This window comes from Peromyscus maniculatus, chromosome 1 (assembly GCF_049852395.1).
Source record: "Peromyscus maniculatus bairdii isolate BWxNUB_F1_BW_parent chromosome 1, HU_Pman_BW_mat_3.1, whole genome shotgun sequence".
In the NCBI taxonomy this organism is placed as follows: domain Eukaryota; kingdom Metazoa; phylum Chordata; class Mammalia; order Rodentia; family Cricetidae; genus Peromyscus; species Peromyscus maniculatus.
The window spans coordinates 146,156,030-146,183,379 of NC_134852.1; the positions used below are offsets into that span (position 1 = coordinate 146,156,030).

Here is a 27,350-nt window from a genome sequence, read left to right on the forward strand (position 1 = left end):
TATACTTCAGAACTTTATTGTACAGGACAGAGGGCCACACTTCTGCCTTCCCACCCCCAAACTTTTAAATTGTTATTGCTCTGAGATCGCTAGTGACCCCCCTCATGATCTCCATTGGAGTTTGAAGAGAGTATAACCACGAAAGCTCAAAGCTTCCTTCCTTAAACATGGGCAGTATTATTTACAGTTTACCTTTACACTGGAGATAAAAACCACACTGGAAATTATCACTAAGCTAAATTTACGTTTCCTTCTTAAATGTCTACCCTACATATTTTTACTATTCTGGTTACTTCTTGTCCTTAATTTCCTGGTGTTCACAATGTCTTCATCCTGTTTGAGAAGAAAAACACAACTCCTAAATAATATGAAGGAACAATTTTTGTGAGCAGCTCAACTCTACAGACCCCCAGTCCTTATTAGGCGTCATTCAGGTCTTCCAGTCTAAAAATTAACTTTGAGGGGCTGGAGAGATGGCTAAATGGCTACAGGCACTTTCTGCTCTTGCAGAGGATATGAGTGCAATTCCCCGCAACCATCCAGGGGATCAGATGCACTCTTTTGACTGACCACTGCAGGCAGACACATGGTACACATACATACAGGCAAAACACCACACATTAAGAAAAACAAAACAAAAAACTACAAGTGTTTTTAAAAAATAAGTAAAAATTAACTTTAAAGTTGGAAATTAGTTTTACAGTGCTTACCTTGAAGTTGTTTCCTCCTAAACATTTTCTTACTTAGCTTTTTAAACTTAGACTCTGTACTCTTTCACAAGTTTCTAATATCTGTTACACAGTTCACTAGTTAGAAAGCATCATTCAGAAAAACTGAATCTGAAGGTGACCTAGATGAAAACTTAAATGTCCTAAAGATAACTTCCCACAGACAGAGGATAGTCACTGTGTCCTGAGTTCTCCTGTGTGGCTGCAAGAGCACAGTGAGTCTTCTAAGGCAGTGGGGAGATCTACTAGATGGAGATCCAATCTACAGAAAGCAGAAGATGACAATGGCCTCTCAGAGCAAATGACCAGAAGTCCTGGTACTGATAAACACATGGCTCACCCAATGCAACATAGGAAAAGTCAAGGGTGATTCTGGGAATACTTTAGAAGCAGTTTTTTGGGTGATCATGAACAGTAAGAAAAAGAGAGATAGAAAACAGGAACTCTAGAAGTATGAGGCTTAGTGTGGATGGGAAGATCTTGATATGTGAATGTTGTTGAATTCTAGAAGAGAATAACAGGTAGCTGCTAACATGGATCGACGACGACGACTGTACACATGATGATAGAAAGGTACACACATCAGGTGAGATGCTTGCTCCTCTCTGAAAGAGCAGTTAGTGCTCTTAACTATTAAGCCAATTCACCAGCCCCTATTCATTCATTTTAAAGGAAGTCTTTTGAGGTCCAGGCCATCTTTATTTTAGTTAAGTGTGGCCGACCTAGAGAGGCTGAAGATGTCATCTATAACCATGATAAGCAGCATTACAAGCATCAGAAAGTGACATTATATGAATGGATAGCTCTTCTAGAATGAAACTTTCAGTAAGATGAATTTACTACTCAAAGTGGAATTACTAAAGCACACAAGAAAGTAGGTGATTTGGATGATGGCTTCTCCCACTAGCACAGCTGGGAGCTGCTGGCATGTTCTGATTTGCCTTTGCAGCCTGGGCATAAATATTAGAACATCCCTAGTTTTGAAGAGTGTAAAACAAAAGGCCTCACCTTCTTTGGAACTTCTGTATCTTTCTTGGTGCCCCGAGTTATTCTTGGCTTAGGTTCAGTGTCCAAAGTGGCTCCAGTTTTTCTGGATCTCAAACATCTGACATCTGAATCTCCAGAGACTCCTTTCCTTTTCTGAGTCTTTATCAAGATCTCTGCCTCCTTCTCACTTGGTTTCTCCTCTGCTGCATGAGGCTGGGGAAGCTCCCTCTGACCTCTAGACCTCAAGCACGTTCTTTTCCCACTGACTTTGTTCCTAGCAGTAGACTTCTTGGCTCCATCATCTGTGCTCTGCAGCTCCGTCTCCTGGGAGGTCTCCATGATCTTCTCATTTTTCTTGATCCCAACCATCTCTGCAGATGCACTAACCTCAAGTCTTGGCTGTTTTCCATTGGTTTTCTTTCGGTTTCTGGAGGGCAGAGGCGTTTTCTAAGGAAATGAGAAGATAACCACAAAATTAGTTAAATCTCAAGATCCATTAGGAAAAAAAGAAAAAAGAAAAAAGTAAAATTTAAAAAAAAGGACCACAAATTTTATAATGATTCATTTACTAAGAGTCATCTAAGATAGTCAAGACAATGCCTCGGCTACTTTGTTCCTATGGAAAAACAACCATCATTGATAAAGTATAAATTCAGGATGTCAATCATATCCAAATACTCCAGTTTATACAACTGAAGAATGCCCACTGTACAGGCAGTAAATGAGTCCCTGGTCCTTTAAAGATCACCAAAGAACAAGGGCCTGCAATCTTTGAGGGGTGCCATAGTGACCCCTGTTCCATTCCTTTTCAAGGATATATGAACCTTAGCACCTGTGTTCTTATTAGAATACTGTTACCTACACAAAACTACACTACCAATCTCTTCTCTGATTAATTCTTCAAAGATACATGCAATTCATTTACTCCCTGGGAACTATTACAGCCACTTTTTATTAGTTCTCTTCCAGACAAGAAAACTTTAAGGGGTTAGTCTATTCCTTATACAAATCCATAAAGGACTACAGACCAGAGCTATTAATGGTGGCAAGCAGAAACCGTAAGGAAATGAATATTTATCTTGAGTAAACTTTGTAATGTACAAATAACTGCAGCAAAATGGGTCTGACCCTCTCTGACAAGCACCCACCATGTCCATCCCCATCACCTGATCTGGAGGGGCTTCCTTTTCTTCTGTTTTCATGATGTTGCTAATCTCCTCTTCCACTGGTTCAAGTGTGCTTGACATGATTCTCAGGGGTTGCATCTTCATGGGCTCAGGTGACACTTGCCCCTTGCTGGGAGCAGTCCTCTGTGTCTTCTTAGTTACAGGTTTCTCATCTGTTGCTTCCTGCTTTGGAGTCACAGAGCGCAACCCCCTGGTTCTTGAAACGCTTCCATCTCTTGCAGACTTTCTCTTGGGGGGCAGGGAAGTGTTGCTTTTGCTTTGTGATTCTTCAGGGTCTCTAGTATCCACTGACATTTTCATGGTTTCCACAGTGTCCTCTTTAGAGGCCCTTAGCACTCTCCTGCATGTTCTCAGAGGTTTTATGGAGTCTGGCATTTGCTGTCGAGTGCTCTTACTGGTGTCAGGTCTTAGTTCCTCAGTGTGCTCTGCCATTTGAGTTATTTCTTTGGAGTCACCCAAGACTTCAAGAGGTTGGACCCCGCCCTTAGGTGCCCTTAGCTGCCTCCTGCTGCCAGTTACATTGGCAACTGTTTCTAATTTCTGCTTTACAGGCTCCTTTGAAGCTTGGGTGTCTTTGTCATCCATTTCGCGGACCTTGCAGGATCGTGTAGTTTGCCTTGATGTTGGCACTGTCTTCCTCACTCCTGAAGGCTCTTCATCCACCTCTACTTTCCCGCGTCTTGTCCTGGGACGTCTTGGTGAGGTCTGGAGGCTGTCTACTTGCTCTGGTTGTAGAGCAGTAGAGGGCATCTGTGGGAGTCTCTTATCACTTGCTGATTCCTCAGTGGGACCTGGGATTTGGACTGGTGTTTTGGGAGCAGCCAGTTCTAGGGGTTGTGCCTTTTCCCTGGGTACCCTCCGTGGCCTCTTGCTGACAGGCACACTTGCTGCTGGGTCAGCCTTCCGCTTTGTAGACTCCGTAGGCTCTTCAGCATTTCCACTATCACTCATGGGCTCTTTGAGTGTGCTCCTGGTTTCCCTGCCGGGTGGCTTTCTCTGTGCTATGGGCTCTTCTTTCACACTTACTTTGCACAGTCGTATTCTGAGCTGCCTCTTGGAGGCTACTGAGGTTTCCTTTTCTTCTGGTTGTGGAGAGTCACAAGACATTCTTGTAGCTGTTTCCTCTTGGATGCTGGGCAGCTCCTCTAAGGGTTGGGTCTTCTTACGTGTCCTTGGTTGGCTTCTCTGGCCAGTTAAGCTTCCAGCTGGGTCTTGTTTCTGCAGTGAAGAGTCCTTAAACTCTTTGTCACCTGTTCTGTCACCCACAGGCTCTTTGTGTGTGTTTCTGGTTTCCCGTAACACTCTTGCAGTCTTTCCTTGTGCTACAGGCTCTTTGGTCACACCCACTCTCCTGAGTCTTCTTCCTGGCTGTGTCTTCGAAGTTGGGTCCATGGGCTCTGGCGATTTGCTGGGCATCTTTGTGGCTTTGTCAACAGTCACTGAGTCCACTGCTGAGCTTGGAGGCTGGTAGAGCTCTTGGAAGCTAGGCAGATCCTCTAGGGTCTGTGCCCTTTCTGCCTGTGCAACTCGCTGCCTCTTGCTGCTGGGCACACTCACTGCTGTGTCCAATTTCCGCTTTACAGATTGCTTCCTTGTTCTAATGCCTTTATCTTCACCTTCTGCTACTCTAGATATGTCCATGATTTCCCCTGACATTTGTGGAAGCCTTCTGTCTCCTGACTGTTCACTTTTCACATGAACTTTCATCAGTCTAGTTCTGGGCTGTCTCTGTGAGGTGACTGAAGTGTCTACTGGCTCTGGTGATGGTGACCTGTGGGGCATTTTTGTGAGCTTATCACCTGCCACTGAATCCTTATCATGTCCTGGTGTTTGGAAGAGCTCCTGGAGACCAAATAAGTCTTCTGGGGATTGGGACCTTTTCTTACATGCCCCTCGCTGCCTCTTGGTGCGAGTTACACTTACTGCTGGGTCTAATGTCTGAGTCACAGATTCCTTCAAATCTATGGCTCCTCTGCCATCATGTTCTGAAAGTCTGGGTTCATGTATGACTTTCTGTGATGAACACCTTGGCTTGTTCAGTGGAGAAAGCTTTTCTCTTACATTCATCTTAGCAAGAGCTTTTTTGGACAGTCTCTTTGTGCTTGCTGGAGTTCTGACCGGTTCTGAATGTAGAGACTCCAAAGATACCTGTGTAGTTTCCCCAACAGTCACTGGGTCACTGGCACCCACTGGAGTTTGGAAGAGTTCTTGGAAGCCATCCAGATCTTCTAGGGGTTGAGCCGTAATCTGGGGTGTCCGTGACCTTCTCTTACTCCCTGAATTCTCTGTGAAATCCAGTTTCTGCTTTGGAGTTTCCATAAGGGCTGTGGTGTCGCTCTCTTCCAGCACTGGTGCTATGGGCGTGCGTGTGGCTCTACCTGGAGACTTTGTTCGTTTCCCAAGTGTAGAAGGCTCTTCTCTCACATCCACCTTATCAAGACCTGTCTTGGACAGTCTCCTTTTGCTTGCTGGGGTTCTGACCGGTTCTGAAGGTAGAGATTCCAAAGATACCTGTGTAGTTTCCCCAACAGTCACCGGGTCACTGGAACCAACTGGAGTTTGGAAGAGTTCTTGGAAGCCATCCAGGTCTTCTAGGGGTTGAGCCCTGATCTTGGGTGTCCGTGACCTTCTCTTACTCCCTGAATTCACTGTGAAATCCAGTATCTGTTTTGGAGTTTCCATAAGGGCTGTGGAGTTGCTCTCTTCCAGCACTGGTGCTATGGGCGTGCGTGCGGCTCTGCCTGGAGACTTTGTGCGTTTCCCAAGTGTGGAAGGCTCTTCTCTCACATCCACCTTATCAAGACCTGTCTTGGACAGTCTCTTTGTACTTGCTGGGGTTCTGATATGTTCTGGTTTTGAAGACTTCAAAGACATTTTTATAGTTTCACGAACAGTCATTGAGTCTTTGTGACTAACTGGTGTTTGGAAGAGCTCCTGGAGACCAAATAAGTCTTCTGGGAACTGAGACCTTTCCTTCCGTGCCTCTCGCTGCTTTTTGCTGCCAGTTACACTTACGGATGGGCCCAGTGTCTGAGTTCTGGATTCCTTCAGATCCTTGTTCCCTCTGCCATCATCTTCTGCAAGTCTGGGTACGTGTACAATCTCCCCCGTAGCTCGCCCCGGCACATTCAGTGAAGAGATCTCTTCTCTCACACCCATTTTCCCAAGACTTATCTTGGCTAGTCTCTTTGAGGTTTGTGGGGTTCTAACAAGTCCTGGTTGTGGAGATTTCAAGGGTACACTTGTTCTTTTGTTATCAATTAATGGATCAGTGCTGTGGCCTGGCGTTTGGAAGAGTTCTTGGAAGCCACTAAGGCCTTCCAGGGGTAGGGCTTTTTCCTTAGGTGCTCTTCGCTGTCCTGTAAGCCCAGTTACATCTGCTGCAGTCTCTGGTCTATCCTTTGGAGTCTTCTTCATAATTGCTTGTATCCCAGGATCCTGCTGCACTGGTGCTGTGGGGGCTTTGCCTGGTGACTGCTTCCAGAGTGCTGCAAGTTCTGTCACATCCATTTTCCTGAGACTTATCTTGGCCACACTCTTCCTACTAGTCTGGCTTCGAACTGGTCCTGAATGTGGAGATTTGCTGGGCATTTTTAAGGTTTCACCAACAGGGAGTGAGTCTTTAGTATGGCCTGGTGTTTGGAAGAGCTGTTGGAAGCCACTGAGGTCTTCCAGGCATGGTGTCTTATCCTTAGATGCACGTCTCAGCCTCTTGCTGCTAGGCACACTAGCTGCTGGATCCAGTTTCCGCTTTGTAGATTGCTTCGATGTTCTAACGATAGTGTTATCATCGGGTACCTGGAGTGTGTCTATGGCTTTTTCTATTTGCGGGTGTTTCTCTGACTTTGAAAGTTCTTCTTTCACTTCCATTTTACCAATACTTGCCCTGGACTGTCTCTTTATGCTTTTTAGGGTTATGATAGCTTCTGGTTGTGGAGAATTAAAGGACATTTTTTTGGTTTTCCCAACACCCAACAGGCCATTGCCATGGTCTGATGTTTGGAAGAGCTCCTGGCAATCAGTTAGGTCATCTAGAGACTGGCCCTCTTCCTTAGGTGTTCTAAGCTGTTTCTTAGGCCCAGTTAAATTTCCTACAGGCTCCAGTTTCTGATTTGAAGTATCCATCATTGCTTTTATCCCTTTTTCCTGCTGCACTGGTGCTGTGGGGGTGCATGCGGCTCTGCCTGGAGACTTTGTGCGTTTCCCAAGTGTGGAAGGCTCATCCACTTTCTTGAGACCTGTCTTGGACAGTCTCTTTGTGCTTGCTGGGGTTCTGACCGGTTCTGGTTGTGGACATTCCAAAGATACCTGTGTAGTTTCCCCAACAGTCACCGGGTCACTGGAACCAACTGGAGTTTGGAAGAGTTCTTGGAAGCCATCCAGGTCTTCTAGGGGTTGAGCCCTGATCTTGGGTGTCCGCGACCTTCTCTTACTCCCTGAATTCTCTGTGAAATCCAGTTTCTGCCTTGGAGTTTCCATAAGGGCTGTGGAGTTGCTCTCTTCCAGCACTGGTGCTATGGGCGTGCGTGCGGCTCTGCCTGGAGACTTTGTTCGTTTCCCAAGTGTGGAAGGCTCATCTCTCACATCCACTTTCCTGAGACCTGTCTTGGACAGTCTCTTTGTGCTTGCTGGGGTTCTGACCAGTTCTGAATGTAGAGACTCCAAAGATACCTGTGTAGTTTCCCCAACAGTCACCGGGTCACTGGCACCCACTGGAGTTTGGAAGAGTTCTTGGAAGCCATCCAGATCTTCTAGGGGTTGAGCCCTGATCTTGGGTGTCCGCGACCTTCTCTTACTCCCTGAATTCACTGTGAAATCCAGTTTCTGCTTTGGAGTTTCCATAAAAACTGTGGTGTCGCTCTCTTCCAGCACTGGTGCTATGGGCGTACGTGCGGCTCTGCCTGGAGACTTTGTTCGTTTCCCAAGTGTAGAAGGCTCTTCTCTCACATCCACCTTATCAAGACCTGTCTTGGACAGTCTCCTTTTGCTTGCTGGGGTTCTGACTGGTTCTGGTTGTGGACATTCCAAAGATACCTGTGTAGTTTCCCCAACAGTCACTGGGTCACTGGCACCCACTGGAGTTTGGAAGAGTTCTTGGAAGCCATCCAGGTCTTCTAGGGGTTGAGCCCTGATCTTGGGTGTCCGTGACCTTCTCTTACTCCCTGAATTCACTGTGAAATCCAGTTTCTGCTTTGGAGTTTCCATAAAGGCTGTGGAGTCGCTCTCTCCCAGCACTGGTGCTATGGGCGTGCGTGCGGCTCTGCCTGGAGACTTTGTGTGTTTCCCAAGTGTGGAAGGCTCTTCTCTCACATCCACTTTCCTGAGACCTGTCTTGGATAGTCTCTTTGTGCTTGCTGGGGTTCTGACCGGTTCTGAATGTAGAGACTCCAAAGATACCTGTGTAGTTTCCCCAACAGTCACTGGGTCACTGGCACCCACTGGAGTTTGGAAGAGTTCTTGGAAGCCATCCAGGTCTTCTAGGGGTTGAGCCCTGATCTTGGGTGTCCGCGACCTTCTCTTACTCCCTGAATTCTCTGTGAAATCCAGTTTCTGCTTTGGAGTTTCCATAAAGTCTGTGGTGTCGCTCTCTTCCAGCACTGGTGCTGTAGGGGTACGTGTGGCTCTGCCTGGAGACTTTGTGTGTTTCCCAAGTGTAGAAGGCTCTTCTCTCACATCCACCTTATCAAGACCTGTCTTGGACAGTCTCCTTTTGCTTGCTGGGGTTCTGACCGGTTCTGGAAATGGAGATTTGTTGGGCATTTTTGTGATTTTGTCACCAGGGACTGGTGATAGAAAGAGTTCCCGGAAACCAGCCAGGTCTTCCAGGCTCTGAGCCTTTTCCTTAGCTTTTCCTACTGGCCTCTTGGTACTAGATACAGTTACATCCGGCATTTGATTTTCAGGTTCCTTTAAAACTTTGATGGTCCCATGCTCAAGTTCTGGAACTTTGGAAGTATGCCTGGTTCCTCCTGACATGTGTACAAGCGTCTTTAGTGTAGACTGTTCTTCTTTCATGTCTACTTTCTTCCCAGATGTGCTGGGCCGTGTTTTTGTGCTTGTTTTGGTCTTCTCTGTTGTAGGTTGTGGGGATTTGCAAAGGACTTTGGTTTTATCATCGCCTATGGGTTTGTCTCTGCAGTTTGGCGTTTCGAAGGGCTCCTTGAGACTAGCTGGGCCTTCTTGAGGTTGGGTCTTTTTATCAGGAGTCCTTGACCACCGCTTCACTTTGGCTGCACATACTAGCTCCACTTTCTGCTTTTTAGCTCTTTGGTCATCATATATTGGTGTGTTTTGCATGGGCATGGATTCCTCTGGTTCTCCTGTGGTTCCTTTTTCTTGACGAAGTAGTTCCTCGGCACAGGCTGCTGTTTGGGTGATCATCTGACTTCCTATTACTTCTTTTGTTGGCTTCTGCTCCCTGGCACTTGATCTCATCGCTGATGTTTTTTCTGGATCTTCTTTTAATTCAACATTTTCCTGGAGTCTTTGTGAAGAGTTTTTACTGTCCTGAACCTGTCGGTCCACTTCTTGTCCTTGCAGTGATGTCTTCCTTGGGTGTCTGCCTTTGATGCCCTCGGCAAAGTCTGCTTCTGTGTTTTCATGCATACTTTCTACAAGTGTATGTCTGAGCTCTCTAGACCTTCTTAATTTGCTTGCACTGGATACTGTCTTCAGAGGCTCTGTCACAGAGCCTGGAGTCTTCTTTTCAAGGTGAGTAATGTTAGGGACATTCCTAGGAGTTTGCACTGTGTTTTCACTTTTGATGCTCCTCCGTCTTAAGATAGGACTTGCAGAATATTTATCAGATGGCTCCTTTGCTGCATTCTGAGTACTGGATAGTACATTTTCTCCTATAGGAAACAAAATATATACACAATAAACGCATCATTTTTATCATCTAAGGTCAACTTAGTATTTTATCTTTAGGAAGTGTATAAGAACCAATAATATAGTTTTTTATATAACAAGCTACTAGATGATCTCAAGTCTGTCCTATAATGTTATTTGATGATAGAGAAAAGCCATTGTGAATTGTCTTTAAGAAGTGTCTTCTAAAGGCTGCCATGACATGTGACATGGACCTAAAGACAGGCAATTTTTGTTCTGAAACATCAGACAGTTATTTATTGTCTTGATTCACTAATGAAGTAACAGGTTCTATTGTGTATGTTTAGAACTCTATATGTAATCAATGATGACCTTCTAATCCTCCTGCCTCCACCTACCAAGTATTGGGATTACAGGTATCACCACACCAAATTTTTGCAATACTAGACACTGAACCCAGATTTTCCTGCATGCCAGGCAAGCATTCCACAATTGAGTTGCATCTCCATCCTTGCAATAACTCTTAATTTGTGTAATATATGACAGGCCAAATGTACTGTTTGTGCTTCCATCCTCTTAACAAAGAAGTTACAAGCATACAGACATCATTTAAACTTATTAACTGAGTCAGTAATTCTTCCTACCTGGCTAGGTCAATGACTAATGTCAGTAAAACTACAAAGACTGCTTGCAAACAGAACAGAGAAGGTGGAAATGGCATTTCACCAGGGAAAGCTATCGTAGAGAAGGAATACAGTATTGCCCATAAAGAAAGAAAACATCTTCAAGTTCTCATTCAAAAGTACAACAGTGGAAACAGACAAATAAACCAACCTAAAATCTCTGAGGTGATAGGAAGAGGTTTGTCTCCTGAATTAGTTACTTGAAACTGTTTTTCAGGTAAATTCTCTGAATTGGAAAGAATGGAGCCCACGTCATTCATCTGTTGCTGCTTCTCCTTCACTGGAGTCTTGAACATTTCAGTTAGTCCTGATAAAGGGAAATATTGGAAACATGGCTTACATTATCCCATTCCTCACACAGGACAAGCTAGATGACAGAGAAGCTCTCAGATTCTAGGTATACATCATCTCATTAAAATGGTGATTTTTGTTTTTAACATGCTCATTTAAAAGGGGCGGCAGCGGCGGCGGCGGGGTGGGGAATGAGGGGTGGGGCGGGGGCACGATAAGAAGACAAAATATATCCAGCTTCTTTAACCTTCTCCTATGGGAAAGGAAATCAAGTGATTTAGTTGACCACTGTAGTCTTCTAAACTAGTTCCCAAAATAAGCCTTGGCAGGGGGACAAAAGCTGGGCACAGGTACCTCTTCTCAGGGAACGTCCAACAGAAGGAATCAACGACCTAAGGGCCTTGTTCTGTGCTCAAGAAATCCTAGGTTTCTCAGGATCTAAATCCTATGACAAATGATGTGTGCTCATACATTAGAATATTGACAATTTTAAGTGCTATCAAGAATACACATGCAGGCACATACACTTTAATCTAAGTGCCATTCCCATTCACTTTAAAACCAAAAGGCAGTAGTGACATAACTCTATATGGAAGATTAAGCTTCCTGAAAAGCTCATGTGCCATGCTCCTGTCTTGAGGCCACCAAAGAATGAGAAGTTGAGCTGGCACTCACCACAGAATGGGTCTGAGAACCTCTGAAGTGCCCGTCCACACTAGTTTGTTCAGCAAGTCTCCTTCTACCATAGCCTTCTGGGCTTTATTGAAATATGTGAAAGGGTTGACTTTCTACTGTTTTAAAATGGAAGCTGGCAAGCCAGGCATGGTAACCCTAAGAAGGTAGGAGCAGGCAGATCTCTGCAGGTTTGAAGCCAGCCTGGATAGTTAAGACTGTCTCAAGAAACAAAGAAAAGGGGGTGGGGATTGCCTACACCAAGGGATAAGATTTGTCTGACTCTAAGAATGGGTCTAGGAGGAAGGAACATTAATGACAATCCACTGTCTCAGGCACTGTGTACTTAAAATCTTATTTATCTTTGAGTTTTTCAAATATAATATATACATTCACCGCACACTCATAATTTATAATCACACACATACCCTTATCTACTGTTTTCTTTTTGTCTTTTGTTTTTATAAAGATAAATGAATTGATCCAAATATAGTTCTTCGAGGGGCTACTCACAAACATTATACACTGAGGTGTTTGGTCATTTTCTATTCCTAATCTGTAAGAAATGAAAATAAGATTCTACCAGCTCAGTTCATATCTTAATTCTCTTCCAAACTGTACAACTAGAAACTATCACATATTCAGGCACATGAAACAAATCTGCTTTCTTGAGAGTAAGTCTAAGCAACCAACCACACTTTGATATTCAAAATAGAATGGAAAGAGTTCAATTAGCAATGGCTCAAAAGAACTCTCTTATAGGATTCCCTCTCAGCAAGCAGTTGAACTCTCTAGAAAGAAAGTGAATCTTGAAGAAGCATTAATACTGTTCTAAACCAGCTGATTCCCTGGGTCAGCCATCAGTGCAACCCCTCCAAAGTTAGTACTAGAGCCCTTTGCTCCCACACCACAAAGCACCTTTCCATTTTCTGTACACACGCGGCTCACCAGAGGGTACACACTTGAGATCTCTATCCCTGATTCCTGTAGGACACAGATCCCCCAAATTGTCAGAGACCTGTTCTCTACTTTCAACCAATTTCATCTTTGAACATTATGGCACCAGAAAGCTGGCTCGATTGCTTGGTCTGTAGTCACACTCACTGCCAATGAGCTCCCAGCTGGGGTTCTAAAGTGGCTGTAAGGGGTGGGGTGGAGGTAACAAACACCAAGAAAGTCACAAACAGAATGACCAAGAAGCTTGTGACTACAGGCATTCAGGCTGCATTTACCTGAGAGATCTTCATTGAAGTCCATTTTTCGGTTTAACATCAAGTTGTTCAGCATTTTGTAGGGCCGAGCAGGTACGCTTACTTTTTCAATCTGAGCTCTCCCTATTACAATGGTACAGGGAGAGTTTGCATGGCCTGTGCTAAATTGATTGTGAAGGTTGCTTGTAGGTTTCTGTAGACAAAAGCCAAGACAGACAAAATATCACAGCTTGAACAATATATACTCGAGGCAATCGAGAACAAAAGCAGTGCATGGCTGGAGCGCTGTACCTTTGGAGTATTGGGTCTTCTTGGTCTTTTGCTTGTCTGCTTTTGAGGAACATGTTTTACAACTTTTGTCTGTGTTTGTTTTGTGCCGAGTTTTACGACATCTGCCCATGATTTTGCAACTGTCAAAAGGAAAAGATGGTGAAACTTTTCAAAACTCAGCATAAGAAAATTGAGCTTGAAATATTTTGCCCAGGACAACACTAACCAATCAGGTTGGCTTCAGAAGCACCACTCCTTCTTTTGGAGCAAATCATCTGTAAAATGTCATGCTGACTTCGGCTGATGGATGCTCTCTTGGCAGGCAGGTTGCCACTCTTCCTGCCTGCTTTTTTGGGAGTGTCTGTCTGATGTAAGGATTTGCTGTCACTGGAAGCAGGTGAGCTCCTGCCTGATCTGCGTCTTTGATCAATTGCCTTTGGTGGAGATATTCCAGGAGACTCTTGTTTCCCTGGTGACTGAGGCCGTTCCTGATAAGGCAGAGTTGTTTATGAGAAACCTGACCAAAGAGGTAACATCTCTCTAATGTCTATTAAAAACCTTTACAACAAACCATGTAGCCTTTAAATTCTGCCTCTCAAGAATAAGAAAGGGTCAGTTGTCCCATTCATTTCAGCAGAAGGGGACATATGCATCAGTAGAGTCTGAACTGAGCAATTTCTTGTGGAAAGAAATGGGGACATTGCTTAGTGAAATAAGGCACTCTGATTTCATCCCAGCCAACATCAGCTCTGGGGTCTGCATGGAGGTGGCTGCTCACTTCTGGGAGGTGGGATAGGAAGGGGTTAGACAGGACTTCCAGTCCTTTTGGTACTAACAGAATAAAGCTGTCCCGAGTCTTTTTAGGAAATCGAGCTATGCAGCCACCCCAAGGAGAAGCAACAAAACGGTGACAGAGGGTCAAAGGTCTAAGGAGTGAACGTGCAGAAGACAGATGTTTTACCGAAGATTTTCCTTCCTACAACCTCAATGCCCTTATACTTGCAGAAGAAAACAAAACAATCCTTGTGATCACATATGCTGCTGTCTTCAGTCTTTTAAATGGTGTCAGTGTGCCCCAGGAAGTTATATGGCCCTATGGGTGTATCAGGGTCTTCTTCAAAGGAAAAGTGCCCAACATACCACCTCACCTCCCAGAACCACCCCAGAACCCATATGGTTGTTTCTGGGCATGAGATAAGGGGTAGAAAAATAAGATCTCAATTGTTATTCTACCTCTGCCTGGGGTTTGCGTGAAACATAGACTATCTGTGAACCACAACGTATAAAAACAATTCTGAGTGTCTAGCTTACCTTGATGATTTTCTTCAGGACAGCTGGAGTGTGAGTGGCAAGTGACTTCCTCCTGGTCGGTGTTTCTCCTCTTTTGAGTGGTGTATTGGGAGGCAAGTTCTCATCAAATAATTCAGGTCTTAGATGACCACCAAACGATACACGTCTTCTCTTCACCGACATTCCCTCACTCTTGTCTGAAGTAAGGAATGCAAACATGGAAAGAGGAATGTAAACACCATGCCAGGACTTGGAATTTAATTCAAACTAGCATTAGTAATGCATTGAGAAGGCACTGAAACATGGCACCTTTATCCACTAAACTGGAGAAGGCAGAGCAGCCTCAAGACTTCCTAAAAGATCTCAGGAGAAACCAGATGCATTGCACTTCAACTGGACAGAACTAGAGTTCTCCTTAAAACTGAAAACTGCATGTGAAATAGCTTCAGAAAGTTATCTGCAGCAGGTGTCACAACCTGAGCAATGGCCTGAAGAAACTTAGTAAGACACGTACACTTAGGCCAGACCGAGACCGGCTTTATGAGTCAACTATATAAGCAGGAAAAATCTCTAGGTAGTGCCTATAAGCAGTTCATGCAACCCAAAGCCATTATACAACTTCATGAACAGCCACATAAAGCCCTTATCCAGGACAGACACTCCATTATGAAGCTCAATGCAACACTGGCTGGTGGGTCCAAGTGTCACACCAAAGGCCAAGGGCAGAAACTCTGCCTGGTATAAAGGTTGTTGCACGGGAGTCTGGAAATCTTTCATTTCTACAAGCCAGTATGAAATAGGTGTGTAGGAAGATGCCACAAGGCTACTTACTATGCAGCCTTGGGTTGTCAGGTCGTGTTTGTAACAGAGATAAAGAGAAAGATTTCTGTAGGTGGTGAGATGGCTCAGCAGGTAAGGGTGCTTTGCTGACAAGCCTAAGGACCTAAGGTCAATCCCAGGGACCAATACGGCTCATGGTGGAAGGAGAGAACTGACCCCTACAAGTTGTCCTCAGACTCCTGCATGAGCACCATGGCACATGCTTATACTCCCTTGTAGTAGAATATTTTAAGGTGTGTTACTTTTGTTTATATTGCATTTGTTTAACTCTGTAATGTTGTGGGATGTCTTTCTGTATGCTGTGAATGTGTTGCTCTGACTGGTTGATAAATAAAGCTGCATTGGCCTATGGCAGGGCAGGATGTAGCAAGGTAGGAAAATCCAGGAGAGATAGGAAGAAGCGAAAGAAGAGGCAGAGAGACACCATCCCACCATTTAGGGAGCAGCATGTAATGGCACACAGGTAAAGCCATGGAACATGTGGTGACATACAGATTAATAGAAATGAGCTGAGTTTAGTTATAAGATCTAGCTAGCAAGAAAATTGAGCCATAGGCCATGGCCATGTGATTTGTAAGTGATATAAGCCTTATATAAGTGATATAAGTGTGTTTATTTGGGTCTGAGCGCCTGCAGGACTGGGCAGGACACAGGAATACTTCCAGCTACATTTGGCGCTCACTGCTGGGCATTGATCCACATAGATCTAAGAAAGCTTAATGATTCTGAATGCAGAGAAATGAAGCCACACTAGGCTTCCTAATCTCATAGTCTCATGCCAGTAACAGTGTAGAGACTTGTCTCAGATAACTCCCTGTGAGATGGAGCTGGCCACCAGCCACCATAAGCTAAGCAGCATGGAGGATTTCCACTACAGTACACAGTGACGTCTCCAAGCTGCACAGCACAGTGTGGAGGATTTAGCTTTTGCTAGTACACAAAAAAAAATTAAAAAAAAAAAAAAGGTTCTGGGCTACATGCCCCTTGATGAAGGCACAGTCCCACTGCTTCCCAGAGTTGGCTGTGCACATGGCTATAAAGAACAACTTGTTTAAAATGTTTTACACTGCTATGGATTTTAGTTTATTAATTCAAATTTAAAGTTAATTTTGTTATTCTGTATATATATATATATATATTTCTACCCTCGTTTAAGGTATTATGTTTATTTAACTCATTTAAATTGTAATGGATAATTAAGAAATACAGATTAATAATTATTCTTCTATGATAGTCAAACTTATAGTCATGTTTGTTAAGTTTTTTAGGTATACATAGATATTATCTTCAAATACTTCAAAGACTTAGAGAATATGGCATTTAAAATGTTTTAAAAACTTAAGACTTTCTGGACAGTGAGACATGTTTGCTCCTGGCAGCACTGATTTACTTCAAAGAGAAAGATGGGCGTCGATTTACTCTATATGGAGTTTATCTTCTTCTTTGCAAAAATAGCCATATGGGCAAGAAACTGCTCTTGACTGGACTGCTGATAATATGCTATAAACTGGACATGCAGGACCCATAGGAAGGTGACCAGTGAACTTTGCAAGACAAAATAGTTCTTCAGGTTCCTGCTTCACAAAAGAGACTGTCAAATATTCTACAGGACACATGGAGAAGCAACTAAAAAACTCAAGGTCTATTGGCTAAAGATGGATGCCCACAACATTACAGAGGAATTTTGAATGACTGTCCAGGCAGGCAGCTGTCTCTGTCATTTCCAGAATTTTTGGAAGTTGCTTACAATGCACTTCCTGTTTACTTAGGCAATATTATATCCTTCTGGGATCTTTGATGTAGTTGAAGACCAAATAGTTATAATTTTCCTTGGTTATGATAAAAGATAAGTTAGATATGAAACCTTAGACTCACAAATATAGGATAAATAGAATATTTTCTTTGAATTTGCCAAATATTAATAGATTAGATATTGTAACTATATTCTTGCTTGATAACTGTTTTGTTATATGTAATTTTATTAGATTAAAGTTAAAACCTTCCTTTTTGTTTAGACAGAAAAAAGGAAGTGCTGTGGGATGGTCTTTCTGTATGCTGTGAATATGTGTTGCTCTGACTGATTGATAAATAAAGCTGCATTGGCCTATAGCAGGGCAGGAAAATCCAGGATAGAAGAAAAAGGAGAGGCAGAGAGACACCAGCCTGCCTTCCAGGGAGCAGCATGTAATGGCACACAGGTAAAGCCATGGAACATGTGGTAACATATAGATTATTAGAAATGGGCTGAGTTTAGTTATAAGAACTAGCTAGCAAAAAAATTGAGCCACAGGCCATAAACATGTGATTCATAATTGAGATAAGCCTCTGTGTGTTTATTTGGGTCTGAGTGGCTGCAGGACTGAGCGGGACACAGGAAAACTTCCAGCTACATTGTGAAGCTGTGTTATTGTGCCTGTGTAAAACACCTGATGGTTTAATACAGAACTGGACAATAGCAAGGCAGGAGAAAAGATAGGTGGGGCTGGCAGGCAGAGAGTATATATAGAAGAAGAAAACTGGGAGGAGAGAGCTAAGATCTAGGAGCCAAAAGAGGAAGAGGACTCCAGGGGCCAGCCACCCAGCTACACAGCAAGCCAGGGAGTAAAAGTGAGATTTACCAACGTTAGCGAACAGGCAAAAGATAGACAGGATAATTTGAGATAAGGAAAGCTGGCTAGAAACTGAGTCAAGCTAAGGCCAGGCATTCATAATTAAGTATAAGCCTCTGTGTGTGATTTATTTGGGAGCTGGGTGGTAGGCCTCTCAAAAGAGCCAAAAAAAAAAAAAAAAAAAAAAAACCAACACTCCCCCATATATACAAATAAGTAAATGTAATAAAAATTTAAAAACAAAACGCTAATGCCTTGGAAGCACATAGAACTTTGCTGGTGTAGAAACCTGAGTCCATTCCAGTGTCTACAATAAAGTGCTTATAAGAGAATGAGAAAAGAGTGTAAACACTTTTTTCCTGAAGTCAGTCCTGTGATGTGGTTCCCTCCTAAACTAGCTACATCTACTTAGTTATTACTCCTTATAAAAGGCAAAGTCTTCTGTACCCATACACTGACTGAATGAACACCTTGTTAGCTCACAATACATAGGATAAATATTAACCTATTAGGGAAAGTAAATCTACAGTTAAACAACTTACTAATGGAGTCACCAAAGTTGCTGATATCAACAGAACTAAGACCAGGTAGCCCAGAGCAAATCTGCTCAGCTGCAGTGGCCAATTTCTCAGGCTTGCTGAAGGAATCCTTTGGAGTTCTCTTTTCACTTGGAGCAAGGTGCTGAGTTGAAGAGAACCGGTTTTGTGTTTCAGCAGACAGCACTTCTACCTTTGCAGGAATACTCCTCTTTTTGGAAGAGAGATTCTCTGGTGTATCAGCAGGGCTGGCAGCATCTTCAACTTTCACTGAAGTTTGGTTTCTAGTTCCCAGCTTCCTAGGAGTGACTATCCTATGACCTGCCTTGGCACCTTCACTTTCACCCAGATTCATAGACTCTCTTCTGCCAGTAACATGCAAGTCTTCATTCTTAAGCAGCTGTGAATTTCGCACAGGGGTCTTCATCTTAGCTGTCTCAGAGAGAGGAAAGCTGGAGCTCGGAGCCTCTGAGGAAGTCTCAACAGGCCGCACACCATTGTTCTGTGTCACAGCCTCGATCTTGTCTCCTTTGGGTGAAGAGGCTGCAGTCCCAGGCGTGCTTCCACTGGATTTTGGTCTTGACTTGCATGATACCAATAACTTTGTTTCCCATGTATCTTTGCCTGCTGCACATTCAGGTTGTGGTTCTGACTTTCTACGAGACTGTTTCTGTGATTTTATATCCAACTCTTCCTTCATCGACTGATAAAGTTTCTCAAAGGGAGAGTCATTTTTCTTGCTGTTGCTAAGGCTCTGTGCAGGAGAAGACTTCAGTTCCCTGTAACTACTCCCTGTAGCCCCAGACTTCTTAAAAAGACCACCTGATGTGGGCTCTCCTATGCTTCTGCCACTGTGCTGTTCTACATGCCCTGAAGAACGGTTATTGGATGGATCTTGGGTAACACTGTCCTTTGAGCCATCTGAGACCGAACTGTCTCCAGAGAGCCTCTTGGCATGTACCAAAGATCTTCTTGGAGCAGTGGTTTTCGAAGCTTTGGCATCTTGACCTTTCCCATCTTGACAATAAATATGAAATAAGAAACAGAAGATCAACATTTTCTCAATGACTAATGTTTTTGGAATCCAGTACCTTATTTTAAATTGCCTTATAACCTAGCTTTTCATTTAGTCCACAAATTACTTAATTCCTTACACTTGTCTTATAATGCTGTTTCCATCCAGGTAAATACATTAGCTTTGAATAACCAGTGATGTTAACATATCCCACCAGACAACTCAAGATTAAACTGACACTAAAACAGAAGCACTAGGGAAGAAGTTACCCAGCTCTCTGCTCTAGTTTGGCATGTTAAATGGCACCAGGCTCTTAAGGGTTTGGGAGACCAGGAATCTCATGCCTGTGTACCCATGACCCCACCCTTGCCACTGTCATAGTAGTCTTATGCTGACAGTCCCAGAACAGAACCCAACCAATACCAACCAGGGTCAACAGAGAAGCTAGCTCTCGAAGCTCGCCGTGCTGGTTCCTACAAATTGGGAAAATAAGAAGAGGAATTTAAGTGCCTTTCTTAGTGTGGTCATTGTGAAACAATGAAAATATTCTTTTCATTAATTATATTCTTTGCTAAAATGCTTCTTCTTTACGACATTTAGACTTGAGAAACAGATCCAAGTGACTTGAAAGTTAGTGGCCATGACCTAAGCACTTCTTAGCTGACTTAAGAGCTTCTTTTTAAAAGGTTTATTTTTATATTTATGTGTATGTGTGTATGTCTAGGCACATTTGTGTGGGTACCAGTGGGGGCCAGAACAGAATATTGGACCCTATAATAGCTGGAGTTACAGGTGGTTGTGAGTTGCCCAATGTGGAGGCCAGACACTAAACTTGGGTCCTCTGGAAGAGCAGAGAAAACTCTTAACCTGTAAGCCACTTCTCCCCCACTAGCCCCCCAGTACATTTTCTAGAACTTCTTTATCTTACAAAATCACATGAAAAAAGAAACAAAATTAAAATTAAGTTCCCCCATCTGCTAAGTCACCACAGGCATAAAACTATAGACACCGTAAGTTTCACCAGAAATGCACTCAAGATGTGCTAAATTGCAGTTCCAATGATATCTGTGCTCTTATCCCTAGCAGGTATCTGTTGTGTATCAAGAGTCAGGAAGTTAAGGCACACAGAAGAGCAGCACATCCATGGGTATTACAACTTCAGAGCCTGAATAGCAAATCCAATCCTCTTCCTAAACCAATAGACAGTTCCTACACATTCTGCAGTATGAAACAGTTTTGGAGGTGAAGAACATATGTTTGTGTATGTTATGAACAGAGTTGATATTGGGTGTTTTTCTCAACTGCTCACTACCTTATTTCTTGGGACAGGGTACAAACTAAATCTAGAATTTAGCTGGACTAGCTGGCCACCTAACACCAGGAATCCTATCTCTGCTTTCTCAGTGATGGGGATTACAGGTACATGGTAGACATCCAGATTTTTTTTTACAAAGGTTCTAGGTTATCAAACCTCAGGTATATATGTTTCCAGAAAAAGCATTTTACACAGAGCTATCTTCCAAATCCTGTAATTTTAATGATTATATTAAATAGGCATGAAATTCCTAATACATTACTATGACATTATATGTATTGAATTTTAACACTCAACAGACTAGTAAACAGACAAACAGTTCATCAACCATTGAGTGGTACTTATCTATCCCATAGATCTACAATTACCAATAATTTTATTTTCTTACACTTATTAACAAGTTGAAAGGTGGCTGGTGTGTGGTGGGATACCTCAAAAATAGCTTCCACCATGGGTTGATGAGTATTGGGCTCTTCAAAGGAAGAAGCAGTATTTAACATGACAGAGATCTTGGAGAAAAGTGTCTGTTGCTAAATGCAGGCAAACTCTAAGGCTCCTAATCCAAGGAACTGCAGCTAATTCATGGTAGCAGTTTGACTAGCATTCTAAAAGGAGAAACAGAGATTCTCAAGATTTACCCTAATGTTACTGAGTCCCACTAAGCCTCTAATCATGTGTCCACAATTGTGCTCTAGTAAATGATAGCAATGGCAGTTATCTTGCTGATATTCTCAAGTGACAGAATTCCTTCACATGACAAGCACTAGACTCATTTTCTTCTCAACTAGGAAGCTTCTTCAGCACTCAGTTTTCACAATATAATTATTTTAGACACACAGAGATGGACAGCCACAATGAGTAGAAGACAAAATGACTCATGAGATGTCTCTTTTACTTCTGTTAGGTCTCAAACCTGCGACAAATGGCTAACTGAGGTGCCCATCAAAGTGGATGCTGGCCACCAGGTTCTCCCAGCATTCCTTACTCTCTACCTGTTACAGGGTCCTCTTGGCTGGCATACTCCATCCACTAACCTAAACTTCTCTAGCTCACGGGCTCGAATGCCCTCAAGTTCCTCTGGCCCTTATATAAGGCAACCATTTTAGCTATACCAGTCTCTTGGCCCAAGCCACCCCTCTTTGGTAGGAGACTTTTCTCCCCTGACCCCACTTCTCCTCATATGGCCCTGCTCTGGGCCATGTTCACTCTGGACTGTCCCAGATGTCTCTGTCTATGCCTATGCTCTCAAATCTACAATAAACCTCCTCCTCCACCATACCTAGGAACAGTCATATTCTCCCTTTTTTATATCTTTTTTTCATTCAGTTCCAATGTATTCAGACTATTCTAACCTTGTAAGATCACAACACAGTCTAGTAGAGGGTAAGACCAAGTTAGCACTCTGTTTTTTGAATAGCAAAAAGAAATAGGGTTTTAGTTATTTTTACTATGTTCATGGTCAACTTATTTCCTTATTTTGTTACTTATACATTTCTGCTATAATCAGAAAGCCATTCTTGGCCACCAATTTAAAAGTGACAAATCACTTATAAAAACATATAAATGAGTTCCCATCATGATAAAGAACCAGTCAAACCTGAGTAGTTCCCCTCACCTGTCCAGGTGATTTTCCTGGAAATCCAGTTGAGCTGCTTCCATCCTCATGATTTCCATTTTCATACCTACAGTACACAGAGAATCAGGTGTAGGATTTGAACCTCCAGGTTCATAGGTTATAGATATAAACCCTGAAACAAACTTAAGGCTTTGTTCATAATATTTATTACCTTACACAAAGAAATTGTTTTGGTTAGGAAAAAGTTTTTATACTAAAAACTTAAACAGAAATCTAACTACAAAACTATGTTCTAGAATTATGATCCCTAGTTTTTCAGTCTCTCTGGAGGAAAGGCACATTTTAGGAAGATGGCACTAGAATCATGACAGATCTTGGTGATCAATTCACAGCTGAAATCCTTTTCTGTGTACAATGAAACTTTGGTACCTCAGTGAAGTAGCCTAATTTGAATTTAGATGCTGTCTATGTAAGATCTAAAGACAGCTAGCATCTGGAACCTTCCTCCAAGCTATTACAGTGTTGAACCAAGCCTGTTTTAAAGAGTCTAGTCAATAAAAAGGTCCCTTCAAATTGTTCATAGAGACAAAGGATACTTTATAAGGACTTAAGGGTAAATCCATCAAGATATTGGATCTAAGAAAATAGTCTATTTAGCCAGGCAGTGGTGGCACACGCCCTTGGTCCCAGCACTCAGGAGGCAGAGGCAGGCAGATCTCTGTGAGTTCGAGGTCAGGCTGGGCTACTGAGCGAGTTCCAGGAAAGGTGCAAAGCTACATAGAGAACCCCTGTCTCAAACCGCACCCTCCAAAAGAAAATAGTCTATTTATAGACAAGTCACTCAACAGCAAGTTCCCAGAGACAACAAAAGCCATAAGAATTATAAAGAGTTGAAATTAAGGGAGTAGAAAAGTTGTGCTATGTGAGCACTAATCAAAAGGAATTGAGTGTATTTAATATTTATCACCCAAAGAATCACTAAGGCAAAAGATGTGACTAAAAATAGGAAATATTTAAAATGACAAAGAATTCTGTGCATAATTTAGAATTATGTCCAGAAGGAGTCCACAACCATATGCCCGGTATAACATCAAAAAATAAAAAACAGAAAGTGTTAAAGAAATTTAACAAAGCCTGGCGGTGGTGGCACACGCCTTTAATCCCAGCACTTGGGAGGCAGAGACAGGCGGATCTCTGTGAGTTCAAGGCCAGCCTGGGCTACCAAGTGAGCTCCAGGAAAAGGTGCAAAACTACACAGAGAAACCCTGTCTCGAAAAACAAAAAAACAAACAAACAAACAAAAAAAAAAGAAATTAATTAAAGAAAAATAAACAAGTCTTCAGTGGGTGATTTTAATATATCTCAAACTATTAAACAGGGAAATATTAAAATGATTACTAATAATAGAGAATTAAACAGATCTATAGTTAGACCGGTGCATTCAGTAGTTGCAGAATACCATCTTCAAATACAGGAAATGGGGGGACATTTGATCACAAAGAAAGCCTTGACAAATTTCAAGTGGAAATCACTCAAATGCCCATCAAGAACAAATAAACTGTGAATACTCTTACATATTACTATGTATATTGTGAATGTTAATGAAATACCTATACTGTGAGAAGAAATAAGCCAAAGGCACCCAACATGCTATAAACCACACACACACAAGAGCATCAGTCAGGCACAAACAGGCTAACTATAGTGTTTAGAGGCCCACCAACAGGTAACAAGACCCCAAAGATACTCCTCTCTTACAGCCACCATGGTGGCTTAGTAAGAGAAAGAAGTAGTGATTAAAGACAGCACAAAAGAAACTTGTAGAAATGTCCCTTGTGACTTGGTGGTAGTGTGTTAGTCTGCTAGGACTGCCATAATTACAACACAGAGTGCCTTAAATGACAGAAATGTGCTGCTCACGGTTCTGCCTGGAAGTCCAAGTCCAAGGTGTCTGCAGGAATGGCTTCCTCTGGGCCTCCTTGACCAGCAGCCCTCTTTCTGCCTCTTCACCTCTGTGCACTTGCTCCCCTGGGATCTCTGTGTGCTAATCTTTTCTTATTATAAAGACACCAGTCATGGGTTAGGACCCAGCCCAATTGCCTCAGTTTAACATAACTGTTCTTTAAAGGCCGAAGAGCTGGGAATTTGAAGATGTACCATCAACCCTGGGAAAGCAAAGACAGGAGGGCCCTTGGGCTTGGCTGTCTAGCCAGTCTGGCCTACTTGGTGAATCACAGGCCAGTTCCAAAAAAAAGGGTGACCCATATCCTGAGGACCACATCTGAGGTTGTCCTTTATTCTCCATAGGCACAGGTGCAAGCATCTGTACATACACATGCACACACACAGACACACACACAGACACACACGCATGCATGCACTCACCCCTTCCAACACCCATCAACACCAAAGGATCACAGTTGAACTGTGGTACTAGTTCATGGTTAAAAAGAGCACAGTATTTAGAATTAGTTTTGGCCTACCTAAAAGATCGGTCAATGATTGTTATTATATCTCCATGTTTCAGCTGCACAGGCTCATCTATAGTAGCCCCATTCACTTGCGTTGGATTTGTGGAACTGAAATTATACAATATTGCCTGCGAGTGGAGAGGAGAGGAAAATACTAAGGATTTGTTTAAAATCAAATTCAAAAGCTTTAAAAGTTGATTTCCAAAACCCACTTACCTCTTGCCCACTGACTTCAATTTTGCAATGTTTTTTGGACACTACAGGCAGTTGGATACGAATGTCACATTCAATACTCCTTAATAATAGTAAAAAAAAAAAAAATGGTAAGGGTTTTTATGGGGGTGTGCAACTTAAAAAAAACCCCTCAAATTTAAACAAACAGAATTTGAGTAATATGCTTAGACTCTAAGTGTAATGACACAATAACACAGTACTGCCTAAGAAGCCATAAATTATTAAAACTTCTAGTACTTCAGAATAATTATATTAAAAAGCACTACAACACATAATCAATTACCTTTCATATAAATAGCTATACTATTGCCAGACAATGGTGGCACACACCTTTAATCTCTGGGGAGATTAAAGCACTGGGGAGACTCTCACAGGAGGATCTCGGTGAGTTCAAGGCCAGCCTAGTCTACAGAGCTAGTTCCAGGATAGCCAGGGCTACACATAGAAACCCTATCTCAAACAACCAAAAGCAAAAAAAGAAAAAAAAAAAAAAAGACACAAATAATGGAGTACTTTATTACCAGTTTAGGAGAACTTTATAATTAATGTGTTTACAACAATATAAGTATTTAAGGACAGAAAGGTAGTAGCATAAAATGTGCTGTAGGTAATCAGTGCCTCAGTTTCTTCACACACAGGTCTATACCAACACCCATGATGCCATTCAGTTAAGAGTTGTATGTGCCACTTGCGTATGTGGCACACAGTATATCCAATGAGTTTTTCACTATTATTTCAAAACCACAGCATGTTGACAGATTCAAATATCCTCACATTACACTCCTCCACCAGGCAATGAAAAACAGTATCTAGTTTAAAATAGAAACGCTGTCTAGAAAGCGAGCATTGTGGTAGCACAGCAGAGCAAGGACAGTTCCGAACCCATCAACAAACCAGGAGTTTCACCGATAGCATTCGTTCTGAACTTTAAAGGCCTGAAAATACATATTGTTTCCCTGTGAACCTCTACAGCAGTGGTTCTCAACCTTCCTAATCTTGTGACACTTTAATACAGTTCCTCATGTTGTGGTGACCCCCTCCCCACCATAAAACTATTTTCGCTGCTACTTCATAACTAATTTTGCTACTGTTATGAATCGTAATGTAAATATCCGTGTTTTCTGATCGTCTTTTGGGTGGGGGTCGCAACCACAGGTTGAAAATTGCTGCTCAGCTGTTGAAGCATATCACTTCCTAAAAATACCACACAACCAAACATGAATTGTTTTCAACTTTTTTGAAACTTGCAAAAAGTATATTTAATCAATATTGCAGAATAATGAAAATGAATGATATTTGTGACAAGAATATTTTTTCTTTTGAACAACAACAAAAAGCTACGGAAAGTGACAGCATCCTTACTCTCAAGAAAATGTAGGCTTTGGGAATCACACCAGACAGAGACTATCTTAGAACCCCGTTTTACTGGGCAGAAAAGACCACTACCGTCCATACTTCTTAACCTAAGTGCCACAGACATTCTGGACCAGAGAATTCCGCAACGCCCTGTTCACTGTCAAACACACCACGTCTCTCTGCTCACTCAGTGATACTGGCTACAGACACCTCTCCCAGGGTGACATGATAAGATGTCACCAGACTTTGCCAAATGTCTCCCTGAGAACTACCATCCTCGACTGACCCCCAAATCCACATCTCCCTCTTCCTGCTGGACGCTCGCCCTAGGTCACACACCGACTGAGGTCTTAAGTATCAGGCACCATATGGGACGCTGGGGGAATGTAATCATTAACAAGGCAGCCCTGGCCTTCGAGCTTAGTCTATTGGGAAACAGACAAACAAAAAAATCTAAAAACCAGTCACCAACCTGCATGGTGTTAGGAAAGACGAGCTTTCTTTAAAAGCACCTTCTCGGGTAACATTTTAAAATCGGCAGAAAGGGCCACAAGGGTCTAACTGGGCAAAAGCGGCAATGCCAAGCCACCGCCTGGAAGGCTTCAGGGAGGAGGGTTATTATCCGACCCACGGAGGAAGAGAAGGGGGGAATTCTCCTAGGGCACCCCGACAGGGCTCTCCTATCTTCATGTTTCCAGAACGTCTGGAGCCACAGCCGGCTGCCTCAGAGCCACAGTGCAGGAGCGGCGTGACACTGAAGTCAGCTTGGCGCCCACCAAGTGTAAAATCCCGGTTCCATCCGGGAGGCTCCCAGTCCCGGAGCGTGACTTCCGAACGTCTTACAGGGGCAGCCCCGCCAAGCGGCCCGGGGTCACCCCGGTCCCTCCGCGCGCGCGCGCCCGCGCTCACCTTCCGAACAGGCAGGAGCTGAGGCTCAGCGGGAAGTGCGCGCCGTCGTCGCCGCTCCGCTTGATGGTGACCAGGCGAGCCGAGGACGCCATGGTCCGCCCGGCCGAGGGCGGAGTGGCCTCCCGGTGAAGCTCGCCGTGCCCCCTCGCCAGTCAGCGCTGGTCAGCCTTGGCCGCGGCTCACCGGGTCCAGTCCGCGTCAGAGCCGTCGGCTCCTCGGCCGCGGCGATCGGACCACGGCCACCCGCGTCCTTTGCTCCGCCCCGACCCGCACACCCGCCGCCCGCGTCCCGGACGCCCGCCGCCCGCCGCCCTCCGCCCGCCGCCCGCGTCGCAGAGTGCC

At 43.3% G+C, this 27,350-nt stretch overlaps 1 protein-coding gene across 1 annotated transcript; it reads right to left on the minus strand.

Annotated features, from left to right (window-relative positions):
* Mki67 (marker of proliferation Ki-67) lies at positions 1–27,306 on the minus strand. Its single transcript, XM_076554396.1, has 14 exons — positions 27,009–27,306; positions 24,726–24,804; positions 24,522–24,637; positions 22,078–22,144; positions 19,575–19,620; positions 18,139–19,149; positions 14,169–14,344; positions 13,084–13,345; positions 12,879–12,997; positions 12,609–12,780; positions 10,565–10,720; positions 2,882–9,753; positions 1,737–2,162; positions 1–333 (listed from the first exon to the last, which is right to left on the minus strand). Exons 1-14 carry the CDS (start codon positions 27,098–27,100, stop codon positions 268–270), a joined length of 9,660 nt encoding a protein of 3,219 aa, XP_076410511.1. The 5' UTR covers positions 27,101–27,306; the 3' UTR covers positions 1–267.
* Positions 27,307–27,350: the final 44 nt, after the last annotated feature.